The 16227-nt window shown below is 35.0% G+C and overlaps 2 protein-coding genes across 9 annotated transcripts in view; both read left to right on the forward strand.

Annotated features, from left to right (window-relative positions):
- The window catches only part of plxnb3 (plexin B3), a 94192-nt gene extending 80115 nt beyond the window's left edge, over positions 1-14077 (forward strand). For 6 of the 8 annotated variants that reach the window (XM_067394413.1, XM_067394415.1, XM_067394416.1 and 3 more), the window contains 15 exons: positions 67-167; positions 920-1137; positions 1635-1813; positions 2267-2333; positions 2985-3131; positions 3228-3387; positions 3500-3603; positions 5480-5561; positions 5700-5866; positions 6023-6183; positions 6653-6800; positions 6976-7040; positions 7160-7235; positions 8208-8282; positions 8366-12228. In XM_067394413.1, coding sequence (XP_067250514.1) covers positions 67-167; positions 920-1137; positions 1635-1813; positions 2267-2333; positions 2985-3131; positions 3228-3387; positions 3500-3603; positions 5480-5561; positions 5700-5866; positions 6023-6183; positions 6653-6800; positions 6976-7040; positions 7160-7235; positions 8208-8282; positions 8366-8470 — 1855 coding nt within the window. In that variant the 3' untranslated portion in view covers positions 8471-12228. Of the gene's footprint in view, positions 1-66; positions 168-919; positions 1138-1634; positions 1814-2266; positions 2334-2984; positions 3132-3227; positions 3388-3499; positions 3604-5479; positions 5562-5699; positions 5867-6022; positions 6184-6652; positions 6801-6975; positions 7041-7159; positions 7236-8207; positions 8283-8365; positions 12229-13973 lie in introns of those variants that run through there. The other 2 variants (XR_010895943.1, XM_067394418.1) reach the window with 2 other exon arrangements.
- Positions 13975-16227, forward strand: part of srpk3 (SRSF protein kinase 3) — a 31914-nt gene continuing 29661 nt past the window's right edge. Inside the window, exons 1-2 of the mRNA XM_067394419.1 lie at positions 13975-14107; positions 14541-14658. Of these exons, the coding sequence (XP_067250520.1) occupies positions 13990-14107; positions 14541-14658 (236 nt within the window). The 5' untranslated portion in view covers positions 13975-13989. The remainder of the gene's footprint in view (positions 14108-14540; positions 14659-16227) is intronic.

The following is a 16227-nucleotide window of genomic DNA, read 5'->3' on the forward strand; positions in this document are numbered from 1 at the left end:
CTAATGGTATCCATTTGTTACCGGTCGTGCTCTAACCCTGTGTTTGCTCTCACTCTGTTTGTGAAGGCGGAAGAGTAAACAGGCTCTGAGAGACTATAAAAAGGTTCTGGTGCAGCTGGAGACTCTGGAGATAAATGTTGGAGACCAGTGCAGGAAAGAGTTCACTGGTATGGCAACGCTTTTAAATCCATACAGTTTGCCGATCCATACATCTATCTATATACTCTCTATCTATCTTAGAAAAAAATTACTGATTTATATAATTATTTTATATCTATTAAAATAAAACAATCAATAATAATGTACATATGTTCATATTATATGTCATATTATATCATATACATATATATGTGTGTACACACACACACACACACAAACACACACACACATATGTTCATATTATATATAATACATGTACGTACACACACACATATATAATAAAATGAAACGATGATAATGCATATGTACATTATTGACTTTTTTATTATAAATATAGATAAATATATAAAATATTTTTTTTAATTTTATATATATATAATAAAATAAAAATTATTTTATATATTTATATTTATAATAAAAAAGTCAATAATGTGAAAATTACATATGTACATATATTTTTTTTTTCAATATACTGTGTGTGTGTGTGTGTGTGTGTGTGTGTAATATTATATATATATATATATATATATTTATTACACACACACACACACAGTATATTGAAAAAAAAAAATATGTACATATGTAATTTCCACACATGATTTGTAATTGTTTTTCTAAATTTATTAAAATGTGATAAATGAAAAATTCTATCATTATCAATGTTCTGTAGTCCACTTTTTTTAATGCAAATTGAGAGGCTCATTTTGATTAATAATATCCATCACATGCACCATTAATCTAACTGTTTCCTGCCCTTCAGATCTGATGACGGAGATGATGGATCTGAGCAGTGACGTTGGTGGTCCTGGTATCCCCTTTCTGGATTACCGCACATATGCAGAGCGTGTTTTCTTCCCTGGCCAGAAGGGCGCGCCACTGAGTCAGAATCTGGATTTGCCAGATTTTCGTAGACAGACTGTGGAGCAGGGCCTGGGTCAGCTCAACAACCTGCTCAACAACAGACTCTTCCTTATACGGGTCAGTGAAGTGCTTTGTTTTTGCTGTCAGTTCGACTTCCTGTAGAGGAAAAGGAATCCGAGTGTAATTACAGTGTTTATGCCGCTGGCACATTCAGTGCATCGGTGGCTGTTTTTGGAGCCATTATTTCACCTCAAAGACTAAACAAAGGATGAAAAAGAAAGCTAATGTAATATTCATTTTGTGTTGAATGCAGGTGGATGCCTGCTTAGCACAGGAAGTTTTTATTTTTTTTTATTTTGAAAATCTCAGTCGCTATCCTTTCTTTTTGATGCTTTTTAGCTGCCAAACTGTCAGGCAGCAGTGAAGAAACTTCAGCATTTTAAATATTTATCTATCTCAGTAGTCTGAGGCTTTGTAGATGTTTTACGAGTGCAGTGTTTTGAAAGACCAAACTGTTTGATTGAAATTGGTCAAACTAGTATGCTCTTGTAGTGAACATTCTAGGGAACATCTGTGACACTAATGCTGGTAAACTCTCCTCTTCGTTCCTCTAGTTCATCCATACTCTGGAGGCACAGCAGAATTTCTCACAGAGGGACCGAGGTTACGTTGCGTCTCTTCTCACGATGGCCCTTCATGATAAGCTGGAATACTTCACTGACGTTATGAAGACCCTGCTGGGGGATCTAGTGCAGCAGTATGTGGCCAAGAACCCCAAACTCATGCTGCGCAGGTATTTCACATTCACTTTTTATTTATTTGACATACATTTATTATTATTATTTTACCCAAAACAACTAAGTGTATTCAAGGCTCATGTTTTATCAGTATAAGAATCATATCCATGACCTTAGCATTAATATTTACTATCTTGATGTATTGTAGCTTTGTGTATGTTTTCAAGAACACATTATTCAATAATATTCAATAATAATAAGTAGACTAATAAGACTACTAGTTTATTCAAATTAATTGCATTTATTCATGTTTTTTTCCTGGGGTTTCTGAGACTCAGAAATAATGTAACAAGGTTCTAGGTCATATAAAATAAATACATACATTTAAAAATGAATGCATCATGTGTTTGTGTAAAAAAACAACAAAAAAACAATTTGTCTGATCCGTCCTGATCTGATTATAGTAAATCTAATCTCAAGTGATAAAACATACATGTTGTCATCTGTAGGACTGAGACGGTTGTGGAAAAGATGCTGACCAACTGGATGTCCATCTGTCTCTATTCTTTCCTCAAGGTATCAGAGCATGTGATTGCTTCAATTCTATGCATTTGCATTGATAGTGAATAATGAGAATAAATCATAATAAATAGTTTTTTTATAATTATATGCTGATAATTATATCAAATCACCGTAAAGGCCCCGATAGACTCACAGCAAAGTTCTTTTTAGTTTTATACAATAGATTGTTTAAACGCAAGCAGTTTAAAGTCTTTCTTAATTACAATTACAATTTCGATTTCTACTGTAATGTGGCTCTCCCGTGTATTCATGTTTTTACTCGTTGACGTTTGACCTCGATGGACTGAACAGAAGAAATGATTTCCACGTTGAAGAAGGCAGAGCCCTTACAGCCACACCCACCTATTATGTGATTACCATAGACCAATGGTAGTTTGAAGATGTTTACCAGCTAACTTTTCTAGAAATTTAGCTTTGGCAAGCTGTTTCAAACTCCTGAAACGAGTGCAGAAATTCTTTTTTCTTTTTCACTTAAAGTGTATCGGGGCCTTAACACTAGGCTTCTCATGGTTATAGTTTTAATAAATTCTCACATGATTGTAACATCTCATAAAACGTCATCTTCCACATGTAAGCAGCTTTGATTGTGACAAACATAAATGCAATTGCTAATGCATGTAAATGTGTGTGTGTGTATTTGTGCAGGAGGTTGCTGGTGAGCCTCTGTACAAGTTGTACAGGGCTATTAAATACCAGGTAGACAAAGGACCAGTGGATGCAGTGACAGGCAAAGCCAAACGCACTCTCAACGACAGCCACCTGCTCAGAGAGGACATCGACTACTGCTCTGTGGTGAGTCCCTGTAATACTTTCATCTCAGTGCTACACAAAACAAATCTCCTAAATGAATAAATCGAATAAGACAAGAGTTTGTGTTTCTCTTCTTAGACTCTGACAGTGCTGGTGAAGAGTGGTGTCGAGGTCCAGCCCTGCCCTGTTAAAGTTCTGGACACTGACACCATCACTCAGGTTAAAGATAAAATCCTGGACCAGATTTATAAAGGAGCGCCGTTCTCCCAGAGACCAGCTGCAGACTCTTTGGACCTTGGTACGGTTTTGGTAGATATATCTAGACTAGTCACAACTATGTTCAGTTTGTTTTAAAGAGAACTTTTTTTTTTTTGTTAAAGCTTCATATTTTACATGTTGTGTTCCTTCAGAGTGGCGATCCGGCCAAGCAGGTCACCTGACTCTTTCTGATGATGATGTCACAGCCATCGTACAGGGTCGTTGGAAACGGATCAACACTTTACAGCACTACAAGGTACAGCTGGACATTTACTGTGACTTGCATTTTACACGCAAGTTCATTCAGATTAATTTGTTGATTAAGGGGTGGGTTGGTTGGTTAAATGTGGGTTGGCTGATTGGTGTTTCTTTGTAGGTTGGTTGGTTGGTTGATTAATTTTCTTGTTGGTTGATTTTGTGAGTTGGTTTTGGTTGGTTGATTTTGTAAGTTGATTGCTTGATATTTTGAGATGGATCATTGAGTTTGTTAGTTTGGTTGGTTGATTTTGAGAGTTGAATGGTTGACTGAGTTGGTTGCTTGATATTTTGTGATAGATAGTTAATTTTGTGCGTTTGTTGGTTTTGTAAGCTGTGGTTAATTTTATGAGTTGGTTGATTTGTAAGTTGACTAGTTGATTTTGTGAGTTGGTTTATATTTGAGTTGATTTTGTGAGTTGGTTTATATTTGAGATGGATGGTTGATTTTTGTGAGTTGGGTCGTTGATTTTGTAAATTGACTGGTGGTTAATTTTGTGAGTTGGTTGATTTGTAAGTTGACTAGTTGATTTCTTGAGTTGGTTTATATTTGAGATGGATGGTTGATTTTTGTGAGTTGGGTCGTTGATTTTGTAAATTGACTGGTGGTTAATTTTGTGAGTTGGTTGATTTGTAAGTTGACTAGTTGATTTTGTGAGTTGGTTTATATTTGAGATGGATAGGTAATTTTGTGAGTTGGTTGGTTTTGTAAGCTGTGGTTAATTTTGTGAGTTGGTTGATTTGTAAGTTGACTGGTTGATTTGTAAGTTGACTAGTTGATTTTGTGAGTTGGTTTATATTTGAGATGGATGGTTGATTTTGTGAGTTGGTTCGTTGATTTTGTAAATTGACTGGTGGTTAATTTTGTGAGTTGGTTGATTTGTAAGTTGACTAGTTGATTTTGTGAGTTTATATTTGAGATGGATAGGTAATTTTGTGAGTTGGTTGGTTTTGTAAGCTGTGGTTAATTTTGTGAGTTGGTTGATTTGTAAGTTGACTAGTTGATTTTGTGAGTTAGGTCGTTGATTTTGTAAATTGACTGGTGGTTAATTTTGTGAGTTGATTGATTTGTAAGTTGACTAGTTGATTTTGTGAGTTGGTTTATATTTGAGATGGATGTTGATTTTGTGAGTTGGTTCGTTGATTTTGTAAATTGACTGGTGGTTAATTTTGTGAGTTGGTTGGTTGATATTTTGAGAGATGGATCATTGATTTTGAGTTAACTGGTTGATTTTGTGAGTTAGTGGATATATTTTGAGATGGATAGTTGATTTTGTGAGTTGGTTGATTTGTAAGTTGAATGGTTGACTCTGAGTTGGTTGGTTTTTGTGAGTTGGTTTGTTGATTTTGTAAATTGACTGGTGGTTAATTTTGTGAGTTGGTTTATTTTGAGAGATGGATCATTGATTTTGAGTTGACTGGTTGATTTTGTGAGTTGGTTGATTTGTAAGTTGAATGGTTGACTCTGAGTTGGTTGGTTTTTGTGAGTTGGTTCGTTTGTAAATTGACTGGTTTGATTTTGTGAGTTGATTGGATGATTTGTAAGTTGAATGGTTGACTCTCAGTTGGTTAATTGATATTTTGTTATGAATGGTTGATTTTGTGAGTTGGATGGTTGATTTTTTTTTTATTATTATTTTTTATTTTTTTTATTTTTTTTAGTTGATTGGTTGATTCTGTAAGTTGATTTTGTGAGTTGGTTAATTTGATATTTTGAGATGGTTGGTTGATATTTTGATATGGATGGTTGATTTTGTGAGTTGTTTAGTTGATTTTATTAGTTGATTGGTTGATTTTGTGAGATGGTTGGTTGAGTTTTGAGTTGGTTGACTTGATCTTAGAGCTCTAAGTCTCTCTCTTTCCTCTTGTTTTCTCAGGTACCTGATGGGGCCACTGTTGCTCTCATCCCTCGTTCCCAGAGTTCTCTTGGAGTAAATCAGGTCTACCAGACTGGAGAGAGTAAGTTTAATACTTTTTGGTCAATCAAATATAAACAGTCATCACATTTACACTTAATTCACTTCATTACTGACCATCAGAGAGCAAAAATTATATATTTCTTATTGATATCTGGTCTGCTCCTTGCAATTGCTGTAGAAACTCCAATGCTGGAGGGAGAGGAGGAGGAAGGTCTTCGGCTGTGGCATCTGGTGAAGCCGAGCGAAGACCCCGAGATCCCCAAACACAGGAAGAGCAGCATGAGAGAGAGAGAGCGGGCAAAAGCCATTCCTGAGATCTACCTTACACGACTGCTTTCAATGAAGGTACGTGAGATGTTTGTGATTGAGTCATCTTTAATACAGCACACACAAACACATCAAACAGATTCTGACGCTTCTCATGTTTGTTTGAGATCTGTTTTCTGCTGCTGACTGTCAGTGTGATTGAAAGCTGCTCTGTTTATAAATGTGTATCTTCAGGGCACTCTGCAAAAGTTTGTAGATGACGTCTTTGTAGCCATACTGAGCACGAAACGGCCTCCACCCATTGCTGTCAGGTTCTTCTTTGACTTCCTGGATGACATGGCAGAGAAACACGGCATTGATGACCCAGAGACTGTTCACATCTGGAAAACAAACAGGTCGGTATTACTGCCTACATCTCCTTGATCTATAAAACTTTTTAATTGATTATTTAAAAATCTGTTATCCAGTAATCTTGAATTAGTTTGAATTTTTAAATCCATTAATTACAAAGATCATGGAAAAGCTCTGGGAATTTGTGAAATCTGCAAATGTCTGTAGTGAATATAAATTTTTGTACATATTTCCATTTTGTAATATTTCTTTGGCTAGTCGTTGTCCTTGTCAAATTTTTCTAAGCAAGCAAATCATCCTTTTTTTTCTACCCAATCAGTTGGTCGAACTGGTTCAGAAATTGGTCTGAATGATTCATTAGTGATTGATTTTTAGAAATCCTTACTCTATGATTGCAAATGATTGGAAGATCATGGAAAATCATTGGTTAGACAGTGTAAGAACCCTGATGTTTTTATGTTCGCTATATTAAATGTTTATTTAAATGCACTCTTGTTTTCCCTCCGCCTGCAGTTTGCCTTTGCGTTTCTGGGTCAACATCTTGAAGAATCCTCAGTTTGTCTTTGACGTGCAGGTGACGGATAGCGTGGATGCCGTCCTCTCCGTTATCGCACAGACCTTCATTGATTCCTGCACTACATCCGAGCACAAAGTGGGCCGGGTCAGTACAGCAATTAACCTCTTGACCTCTCTAGCTGTGACCTCATTATGGTAGAGAGTGTGCATGTAGAGTGAGAAGATGAACAAGGGCAGGAAAGTGAAAAAAGAAAATAAGAAAAAGCTCAAAGATTCTGTAGCAATGAAAGGAGCTCAATGTCGTGTGTCTTGTCCTTCAGGATTCTCCAGTGAATAAGCTGTTGTACGCCAGAGAAATCCCACGATACAAGCAGCTGGTGGAGAGGTTAGAAAATCTAAACGTTATACAGCGATACGGCCCTTTTCAAACACAAATATTAGCACTGAAATGGATACAGGAAGTTCTTGATATTTAGTGCTATAAAGCTTCTTCCTCTCCTGCAGGTACTACAGTGATATTCACAACGCTGTGTCTGGCTGTTACCAGGAAATGAATTCAACCCTCACAGAGCTGTCAGGGGTGAGACTGAATTTTATTCTACTCCGACTGTGTTTTTACATTTTAACAGACAGCATGGTCCAAAAGTGTGAAACCACATTGAGAATCTGGGATTCAGTGTCTAGTTTAAGCGTCAATAACGTGACATTAATTTATTAAAAATTACACATACAGTGACTTGATGATGATCATGTTTTTAATTTCTGAATTACAATTCATTTTGACTAATTTTGTTTTTTGTTAGTACTTTTTTTAAATTATTTTCAAATTATTTTAATATATTTGAATAATTTGATTTTAGTAAAAAAAAAAACATTCATGTGATGCGAAAACTTTTTGAATAATTGTAAAATATTTTTTTAAATATTTGTAAAATAAACAGCTTTTCATGTGGTGAATTGTCAAATATTAAAAACATTTTTAATAATTTGTTTTTAAAACAAAGTCATCATGTGGTGTGACAACGTTTTGAATAAAATTGTATATAAAATTTTACATAAAATTATAAAATATTAAAAATATCTATTTTGAATATCTATATAAATAATTCATATTTGTTAATAAAAACACAATATTTTGATGAGACAACTTTTTGAATGAACCATTTTAAAACATTAGACATCATTTAAATTAATAATTTGTGATATTTGTAAAAAAAACCAATTTATTTATATATATATATATAGATATAGATATATTTAATATTAATATATATTTTAAAAAATGTAACATTATTTTAACCATGAAAAAAAAAAATATATATATATGTATATATATATATATGTATATAAAATTAAATTTAATTAATTAAATTTGATTAATTTTTTTTGTGAATAAAGATTTACTGTACTCTCACATGTATTTAAGATGTAAAAAATGCCATTATTTTTGTGTTTTAATATGATTTTTCCTTCCTTTTGAAAATATTTTCCCCTTTCTTTATCATGAACACTTAAACTTGCTATTTTAAGATTCTGATTACTCTGTTTTTAGAGCTTTGCATCCGAGATGAACAGTTTGGTGGCGTTGCATGAGCTGTACAAGTATATCAACAAATACTATGATCAGGTCAGTATGGGACAGATTTAAGCTTCTCATATTGTTTGTGCTAGAGCAAAATGAACACATTTCTCACATTGCATTATGTGCAGATTATCATGTCTCTGGAGGAAGACGCTGCGGGTCAAAAGATGCAGTTGGCGTATCGGCTTCAGCAGGTTGCCGCCCTGGTGGAGAATAAAGTCACTGACCTTTAGGCTTTGACCTTTTACCCTGTTGTCTAAAATCATCAATAATCACATCTGAGAGAAATCAGACCACTGCTTTCGACTGATCGGCTGATGTAATGCAACCGCTACGTCAAACCCTTGGGTGCTTCCGCAACCGTTCACATAAACTTGCTGTATATTCTTAACAAAAGGGAACAGGAAATGAAGTAATGATCACTTTCTTCCGATAAAACCTTAATGGGATTTTTATTGGAGAAGGATTGCTTTTTAGACTGAGACTCTGAACTACTCACCGGAGTATTGACTGATGGGAAGTGTGCATGTGTGTGTGTGAGAGAGAGAGAAAGAGAGAGAGAGAGAGAATGTTTAATTGTGAAGTGTTTTGTCTGAAAGGGTCTGCTGTACATGTGTAGTTTACTTAATTCAAATTCTCTGACCCGAGTCTATTTTAATGACACTACTGAAGCAGCTCTCACATGTTGTGACATGCTAAGACACATTTTATATTGTTTTTACTTCCATTCAAGTGATCAGATCTACTGTATGGAGTTTCATGAACCGTTTCAACAAAATCTCTGTCACGTTCAACCATTACAATCACGTCAGCGCTGTGGACAAGTCCCACATTTAATTCTACTGTACATGGAGTATTTTTTCCAGGTTTAGAAATGTTCTGCTCCTCCACAATCAAATCCCAAACTCAAAGACTGTCCTTGGCCATGTTGTATTAACCTTTTATACTAACATTTCCACATTAGTATTGCAGATCAAAACAAGTATTAAGCTTTTACAGGGACTGTAGAGTAAGTCTAAGCACACAAGTGCCAGAACATGTTATAAGAGCACAATATTTGTGTGCATGTTTGTGTGTAGCTTTATGTGTGCATGCAAAAGAAAGACAAAAGGTCACAGTTTTCAGGTTTTCTGCTGTTTTAAGGATCTCCAATATCTAAAATTTCCGATGTGGTCATCTGAATTCTGATTTGTAGCATTATAACCTGGTTAAGTTTAGTTGATCACAACATTAATGTATCTTCACGCCCAATATTTGTGATAGATCCCTGTAAAATATGGGTCCAGGTTACATTTCATTCTCAAATCAACAAAAAAGAAATGAAGAAAGTATATTTTTACACTTGAACTAATCTATCATTTTTTCTTTTTGCATTGCATCATGATTCTCGAAAAAATGTCATAATGCACAAAATCTTAAAGGCACAGTATGTAACACATTTGGATTAAAATATCCAAAAACCACTAGAACAATGTTATATATTTTGTTGACTTGTTTACTTAAATTATCCCAGATGTTTCCAAGAATGTTTAAATCCAGAGAAATAAGCAATTTTAACCAGGACACAGACCGTGTTCGTGCGTCGCCTATCAATGACATCATATCCGTGTTACCCTCGATTTCTGGTTTTATTTTGTATAAACCATAGAAATACCAAAGACGCCTTAATATATAATGTGTTTTATTAGACAGGTTTTATTAGCCTTAATATATAATGTGTTTTATTAGACAGGCGAGCAACTGTTTGGATACATTAATCGACAGAAAACTAATCATGTTATATAGCTCAACACAGTCAGTCTTATTGTTTAAATCTCGTTTTCTTGATTTACCGCGAGTTTTACCATGCCTAATATCGATCTAGCTTGCCACAGTGTGCAACAAGTGTCCTATAGTAGCCACCGAGCAAACGCAGAGTAGCATTATAACAACTTTCAACACTCAAATGTATCTAATATGATAAAACAGAGCTGCGTTTCCTCACGTACGCATGACCGCAAGAAACGAAAGAGGTCGCCTGCTTCATAAGTTCCACTGCTCTCTAGCCGTGTGTCGCGCTCGTCTCTCATTAGCAATCGACGACTTTCAGCCACACCCTGCTTCATACTACAGTACAGTAATGTTAATAAATATTTAATACATTAACTCATCCATGAATATGATTACTGCCCAATTCTTTTCCACCGGCTGTAGACATGAAGACAACACCTACCGTGATTCCGCGAAATCAAGACATCATCAGGCTGAGTCTTTGTTGTGAATAAGCGACCTCTAGTGGTGAAAAATTACATATTGTGCCTTTAATGGTCCTGAAAAAGGGCTTGGTTTTTTTTTTTTTAATCAAAATAAATTTCTTATTTATTTGATTTGATTTGAGCATGAAATAAGACCCGGATCTTTGCATGATTTGTGAGATTCACCCACACTCACATGGCATTGATTTCCTAATGCTTTGTATTTAACAGCACAAGAGAGCACAATTCTCAAAGATTCACTCTAATGCGGTTTGAGTCTCAAATGAAATTGCAATCCAGTTTCATGAGAGATATTGAAACAAAACTGGGACATTTTGGGTTGACAAGTGGAGAAAAGCATCTTTATTCGCTTGGTCCCAATGATTTGAAAAGCAGCAGTTGGCTTGAGAGTTGTGTACATCAGACACTGAATAGAAACTAACTTATTATATTGTAAATAATGCTTATTTATACATGACCGCCAAATGTGCCTTCTTTGTTACTTTTTATAATGTCTACCAAGTAAACATGCTTGACATTACTTGCCAAATGGAGAAGAAGATGAACTGTGGCACAGCTGTTGCCTGTTGTAAAGATCATATGAGGCAGAGTCTCAGGATTCTCAATGGATTCAGTACAAACGCTCTTGTGTAGCCTAATTCATTTCTAGTTTGCCCGACCAGCTCATTTCCTGGAGTGATCTGTGTTCAACGTGATGATGAAGGTGCATATTCTAATGTTCTTTTTAGCTACATAACATATGTTTTTGCCTGAAGCACTTTGTGTTTACATTTTGGCTCATCCATAATGTCTAATTTTTTTGTAGTTTTGATCTTGAAGCTTCAACACGGTCCCTTTTGTGTATAGAACTGAAAATAATGAATTCAATGCTATCTAGACATCTCCAATGTATTTTGAAGGCTTCCCTGTTTCTGCATTTATTAATGTGATTTTGAGCTATTACGCTTCATCATACTAATGTATGCACAGGGTTGGGTTTTAAAAGTGGGGAAACTTATTAGTTTTCTCATTCTGTGTATGTTTATTATCCTGTTGTTGAATGTGTTTGGCCTCTTGGTGTATTTTTTGATTATTATAGGCTGATGCATGCTTGAGATTTGATTGGATTTTCTGATTGGGGTGCTTTTTGAGAGGTTCACTCGGTGGACTGATTTATGAGTGCATGACTCTCATAAAAACACTGTCTGAGAATGTGTGTGTGTGTGTGTGAATGCATGAGAGTTTGTAAGTAATTGTAGCGCTTCGTACATGACGTTGAGGTTTTTTAGCAAATCTCCTGTTATGTGCACTTTTCTCTGAGAGAATCCAGCGAAATCTCTTTGTACAGTCTTGCGATTTACTGTTTTGCCAATTGTGTGGAATACAGCTTTGTATCTTTGCAGATAAACAATTCAGACCGTTGTTTAGAGAATCGTTGGTGTATATGGAGCCCTTGCCCGGCACCGAGTTTTACACAACTTTTATACAAGGGTAAAAAAAATAAAAATAATAATATATGGTAATTTTCTAATGAAGTTGGGGTTAAAAGAGAACTTAAACCCAGTCAAAAGACTTACTCTTTTGTATTTGTATTGTGTATAGTTTGCTAACAATTGTGTATATGTGCCTGTACATATTGTGAAGAGGACATGTTCTTCTTTTTTTTTTTTTTTTTTTTTACTTGGACAGAGTTACTCTCTCCAATCAGGAGAAATTGGGAGCTGAAATGTTAAAATGAGTGAAATGGACATTTGTATCTGGAAAAAAAATAAAGCTATAATTTTAACAGTGAAGATGTTTACTGGTATGGATGTCTGACATTAGAACAAAAGAGTCTGGGACAATGGCTGTGCCCAAAATCGCATTCTAGTTACTTATTTACTTCAAGACCTCTAAAAAGTATGTTATATATACAATGCGTAAATGAGTACCCCCCCCCTTTGAAAAGTAACATTTTAAACAATATCTCAATGAACACAAACAATGAAACAATTTCCAAAATGTTGATAAGACTGTTTAATATATCATCTTTTTAACTTATAACATGAAAGTAAGGTTAATAATATAACTTAGAGATCAAAATTTTCAGTTTTACTCAAATTAGGTTGATGCAAAATGAGTACACCCCACTGAAAGTCTTTGGAGCAAAGCTAGATTTTAGACTACAGGTGTCTAATTTAACAAGAATTCAACCACAGGTAAGTCTAATTATTCATTACACAGGTGTCCAGCAGACAGTTGACTATAAAAGGGTGTTAAAACCCCTTCCCATTTCATGCTGTCAGCAATGGCACCACATGGAAGAGAAATGTCACCTAAGAAAGAAAAGTTCTTTACAGCAGAAAGGTGAAGGCTACAAGAAGATCAGCAAAGCTTTACTTATCAGTCAGAATACTGTAGCAAAAGTGGTACAAAAATTATAAAAAATGTAACTGCAACCATCTCACAGAGATGTCCTAGTATGTTATAAATGGTATGAATGTAATTGGACGTATACTAGATTCGCCATGTCATTATCATGTGACCTACCGTTGTCAGTTATGTCGCTTCATTGTCATTCACAAATCCTCTCCCGAGGCCTCATGGTATAGTAAAGTGTCAATATGCACACTTCAGAAGTAGTACACATTCACCTGTGTACATTTTGGTATTCTTTTATGAGAATTCAGACATGCTTGTTTTTATTACGTACTGTTTTATCACCTTCTACGAAGGGAAGTATGCGATTTTGGATGCAGCCAGTATTTGTCCCCTGTGACATAACCTGACATGTTGGCAGCAGAAATAACAAAAAAGTTTTTTTTGTTTAAATTCTAAACCGTTTATATGAAATTTAGGTAACACTTACAATAAGGTTTCATTAATTAACATTAGTTAATGCATTGACTAATATTAACTAACAATGAGCAATACTTTTGTTATGAATCTTTGTTAATGTTCATAAAAAATACAACTGTTCATTGTTCATTCATATTAGCTTAGATACATTAAATGAATAGATACAACCTTTGATTTTAAAAATGTAATCAGTAAAGGTTTAAATTAACATTAACTGAGATTAATGAATGCAGACGTAATGTTTATTCTTTGTCCATGTTAACTAATGTAGTTAACAAAAGGAACCTTATTGTAAAGTGTTACCAAAAATGATCACACATAATTTATATATAAAAGTTTAGTATGTGCCTAAAAAGTAGCTAAACATTAGATTACTAAAATAATTAAAAATGAAAAACCTGATGTATCCCTTCATCCTAGTCTCAACCTTGACACTTTTGGCCAAATAAAATTAGACAGTTTAATGCTTTCTGAGGTCAGACTGATATATTGGCATCCATAACAAACATGACAATTTCTTGCTTCCGGTTTAAAAAGCACACAAGAAAATTTACGTGTATTTTTTTCACTAAATTAGTCAATAAGAAATAGAAATAAGTAAAAAAAAACAAACAAAAAAAAAAACAGTTAAATATTATTTGGTATTTATTCTGTTTATTTCTAGTAATCACAGTGCGCATATGGCATGGACCGTCTGCACGAGCTGCTGTCAGTACAACTCTGTGCCCGATGCGCATGCGCAGAACCAACAAGCGAATGTGCGTGAGGTGACAGCTGTCCCGATGATATCGATGAACGGTGAGAGTGTTTTTATTAAAAAAAACAGCCAAACAGCCTTAAACATGTAAATATCTGTGGGTGTATTATGTGTCTCGAGTATAAATTCAACAATGTCTGCTTGTCAGAGGGTTAAAATGATGCTTGTTTTGATGACTAGAGCCCGTGTTAGCGGTAAAGCTAAGCGCGAGCACGTTTAGAGGATCTAATGTTTGGATTTTCACTGATTTTTCGTTTCGGATGAATTATTCGGTTAATTATTAATACATGCATGGGATTAGTAAAGTCCTATAGCTTGCTGGCGATGTAATATCCTCGATCTTGTTATTCATGCTGCTGGATTGCCCTCCATTAGTTAACGTTACTCATATATAGTGAATTGGGGGTGGGGGTGCCTATAACAGCGTGTCTAATATGTATTCTGTTATATGATATTCTCTCTGATGCATGGCAGTATTCAGCAGTGATAAAAGCCTTCCCCAGAACGGCCACGGCAAAAAGCAGAAGAAGAAAAGCAAGAAGCACCGCAAAGCAGCAGCAGCGGCAGAGGAAATCTCTAGTTTGGAGCTGGGGTGAGTGTGTTTTACTGGGCAGAATCCAGATCTGGGTTTCTGCTCTGTGAGATGCTGCTAAAAATATATAGGAGGGTGGCCATGGGAGTCACTTCTCCAGATAAGCATATTGACTCATGGCCCTCCCTCTCAGTCCATGCACGTGGAAACTATTTTAACACATGCCTGAAAAAATCAGAACAATACACATTAGGTACAGATTGCATACACACATGCATACGTTCATATATACGTTCTTATCATGGATGAGAAGCACAGATTATGCACAGATATCATTTTCCCATGTTTGTTAAAGGATTAGTTCACTTCAGAATGAAAATTTCACCCCCATGTCATCCAAGATGTTTATGTATTTCTTTCTTCAGTTGAAATTCAGAAATTAAGGTTTTTGAGGAAAAAATTCCAGGATTTTTCTTCATCATAGGGTACAATGGGTTGAAGGTCCAAATTTCAGTTTCATTGCAGCTTTAAAGAGCTCTACATGATCCCAGCCGAGGAATAAGTGGAATAACTAGCGAAACGATCTAAAAAAAAAATTATATACATTTTAACCACAAATGCTCATCTTGTTTTTCGCCCTACCGCGGTACTTCCACCTCCGTGACCTTTCCAACGTGATTACGTAATGCGTGGTGCATCGCAGAGCAGTGCAAGATGAGCATTTTGTGAAAAGTATACAATTTTAAAAAATTTTTTTTTGAAATTGACCGATCGTTTCATTAGCTAAGACCCTTATTCCTCATCTGGGATCTTGTAGAGCACTTTGAAACTGCAATTTGGACCTTCAACCCATTGAACTCCAGTGAAGTCCACTATATGGAGAAAATCCTAGAAAGTTTTCCTCAAAAACCTTAATTTCTTTTCGACTGAAGAAAGAATGACATAAACCTCATGAATGACATGGGGGTGAGTAAATTATCAAGAAATTTTATTTCTGAAGTGAACTAATCCTTTAATTTTATTACACATTAAATTTCAGTGCAAAGTAAAACGGTCAAATAAGTAAAATTGCAAACTATTACATTTCAATAGCAGTGCTGCGATACAGAATTTCAGAAGTAGGCTGGAGAAGATGTGTAGAGCAGATGTATGATCTTCCCCTACATAAATATCACGTGCTCATAGTGTCGTATTCTAAGAAGACATTATATTTACCCCATCAGCTTTCATTACTGTTTATGCCAGTAACACAGACAGAAAATGACATGCTTTTAATGTTACACTGAAGTGATCTGTAATGTTCATTAATATCAAACAATTATATACTGTTGTTATACTATTCTATTATTGATAGAATGCATTTGTGTATAATGTTCATGTTTGCCATTATAATGGCCACATTGCTCTCTAGATATCATTAATGGTGAATACGATATTGGTCGACCAATGTTGCTAATCCCTTTTAAATGTACTTATTGGCTATTTAATAAAAGTTAGATAGACTGAGACACAAGTGTGGCCTTATATTAAGATAGTGCATTGATGTTTTGAATTGCACAGATGGTCGAAGAATATGAGTGACATCATAAGCCCTAGATATGAAAGTCACAGCTGTAGATTGCTTATGAA

Source organism: Chanodichthys erythropterus, chromosome 9 (assembly GCF_024489055.1).
Source record: "Chanodichthys erythropterus isolate Z2021 chromosome 9, ASM2448905v1, whole genome shotgun sequence".
Taxonomy (NCBI): domain Eukaryota; kingdom Metazoa; phylum Chordata; class Actinopteri; order Cypriniformes; family Xenocyprididae; genus Chanodichthys; species Chanodichthys erythropterus.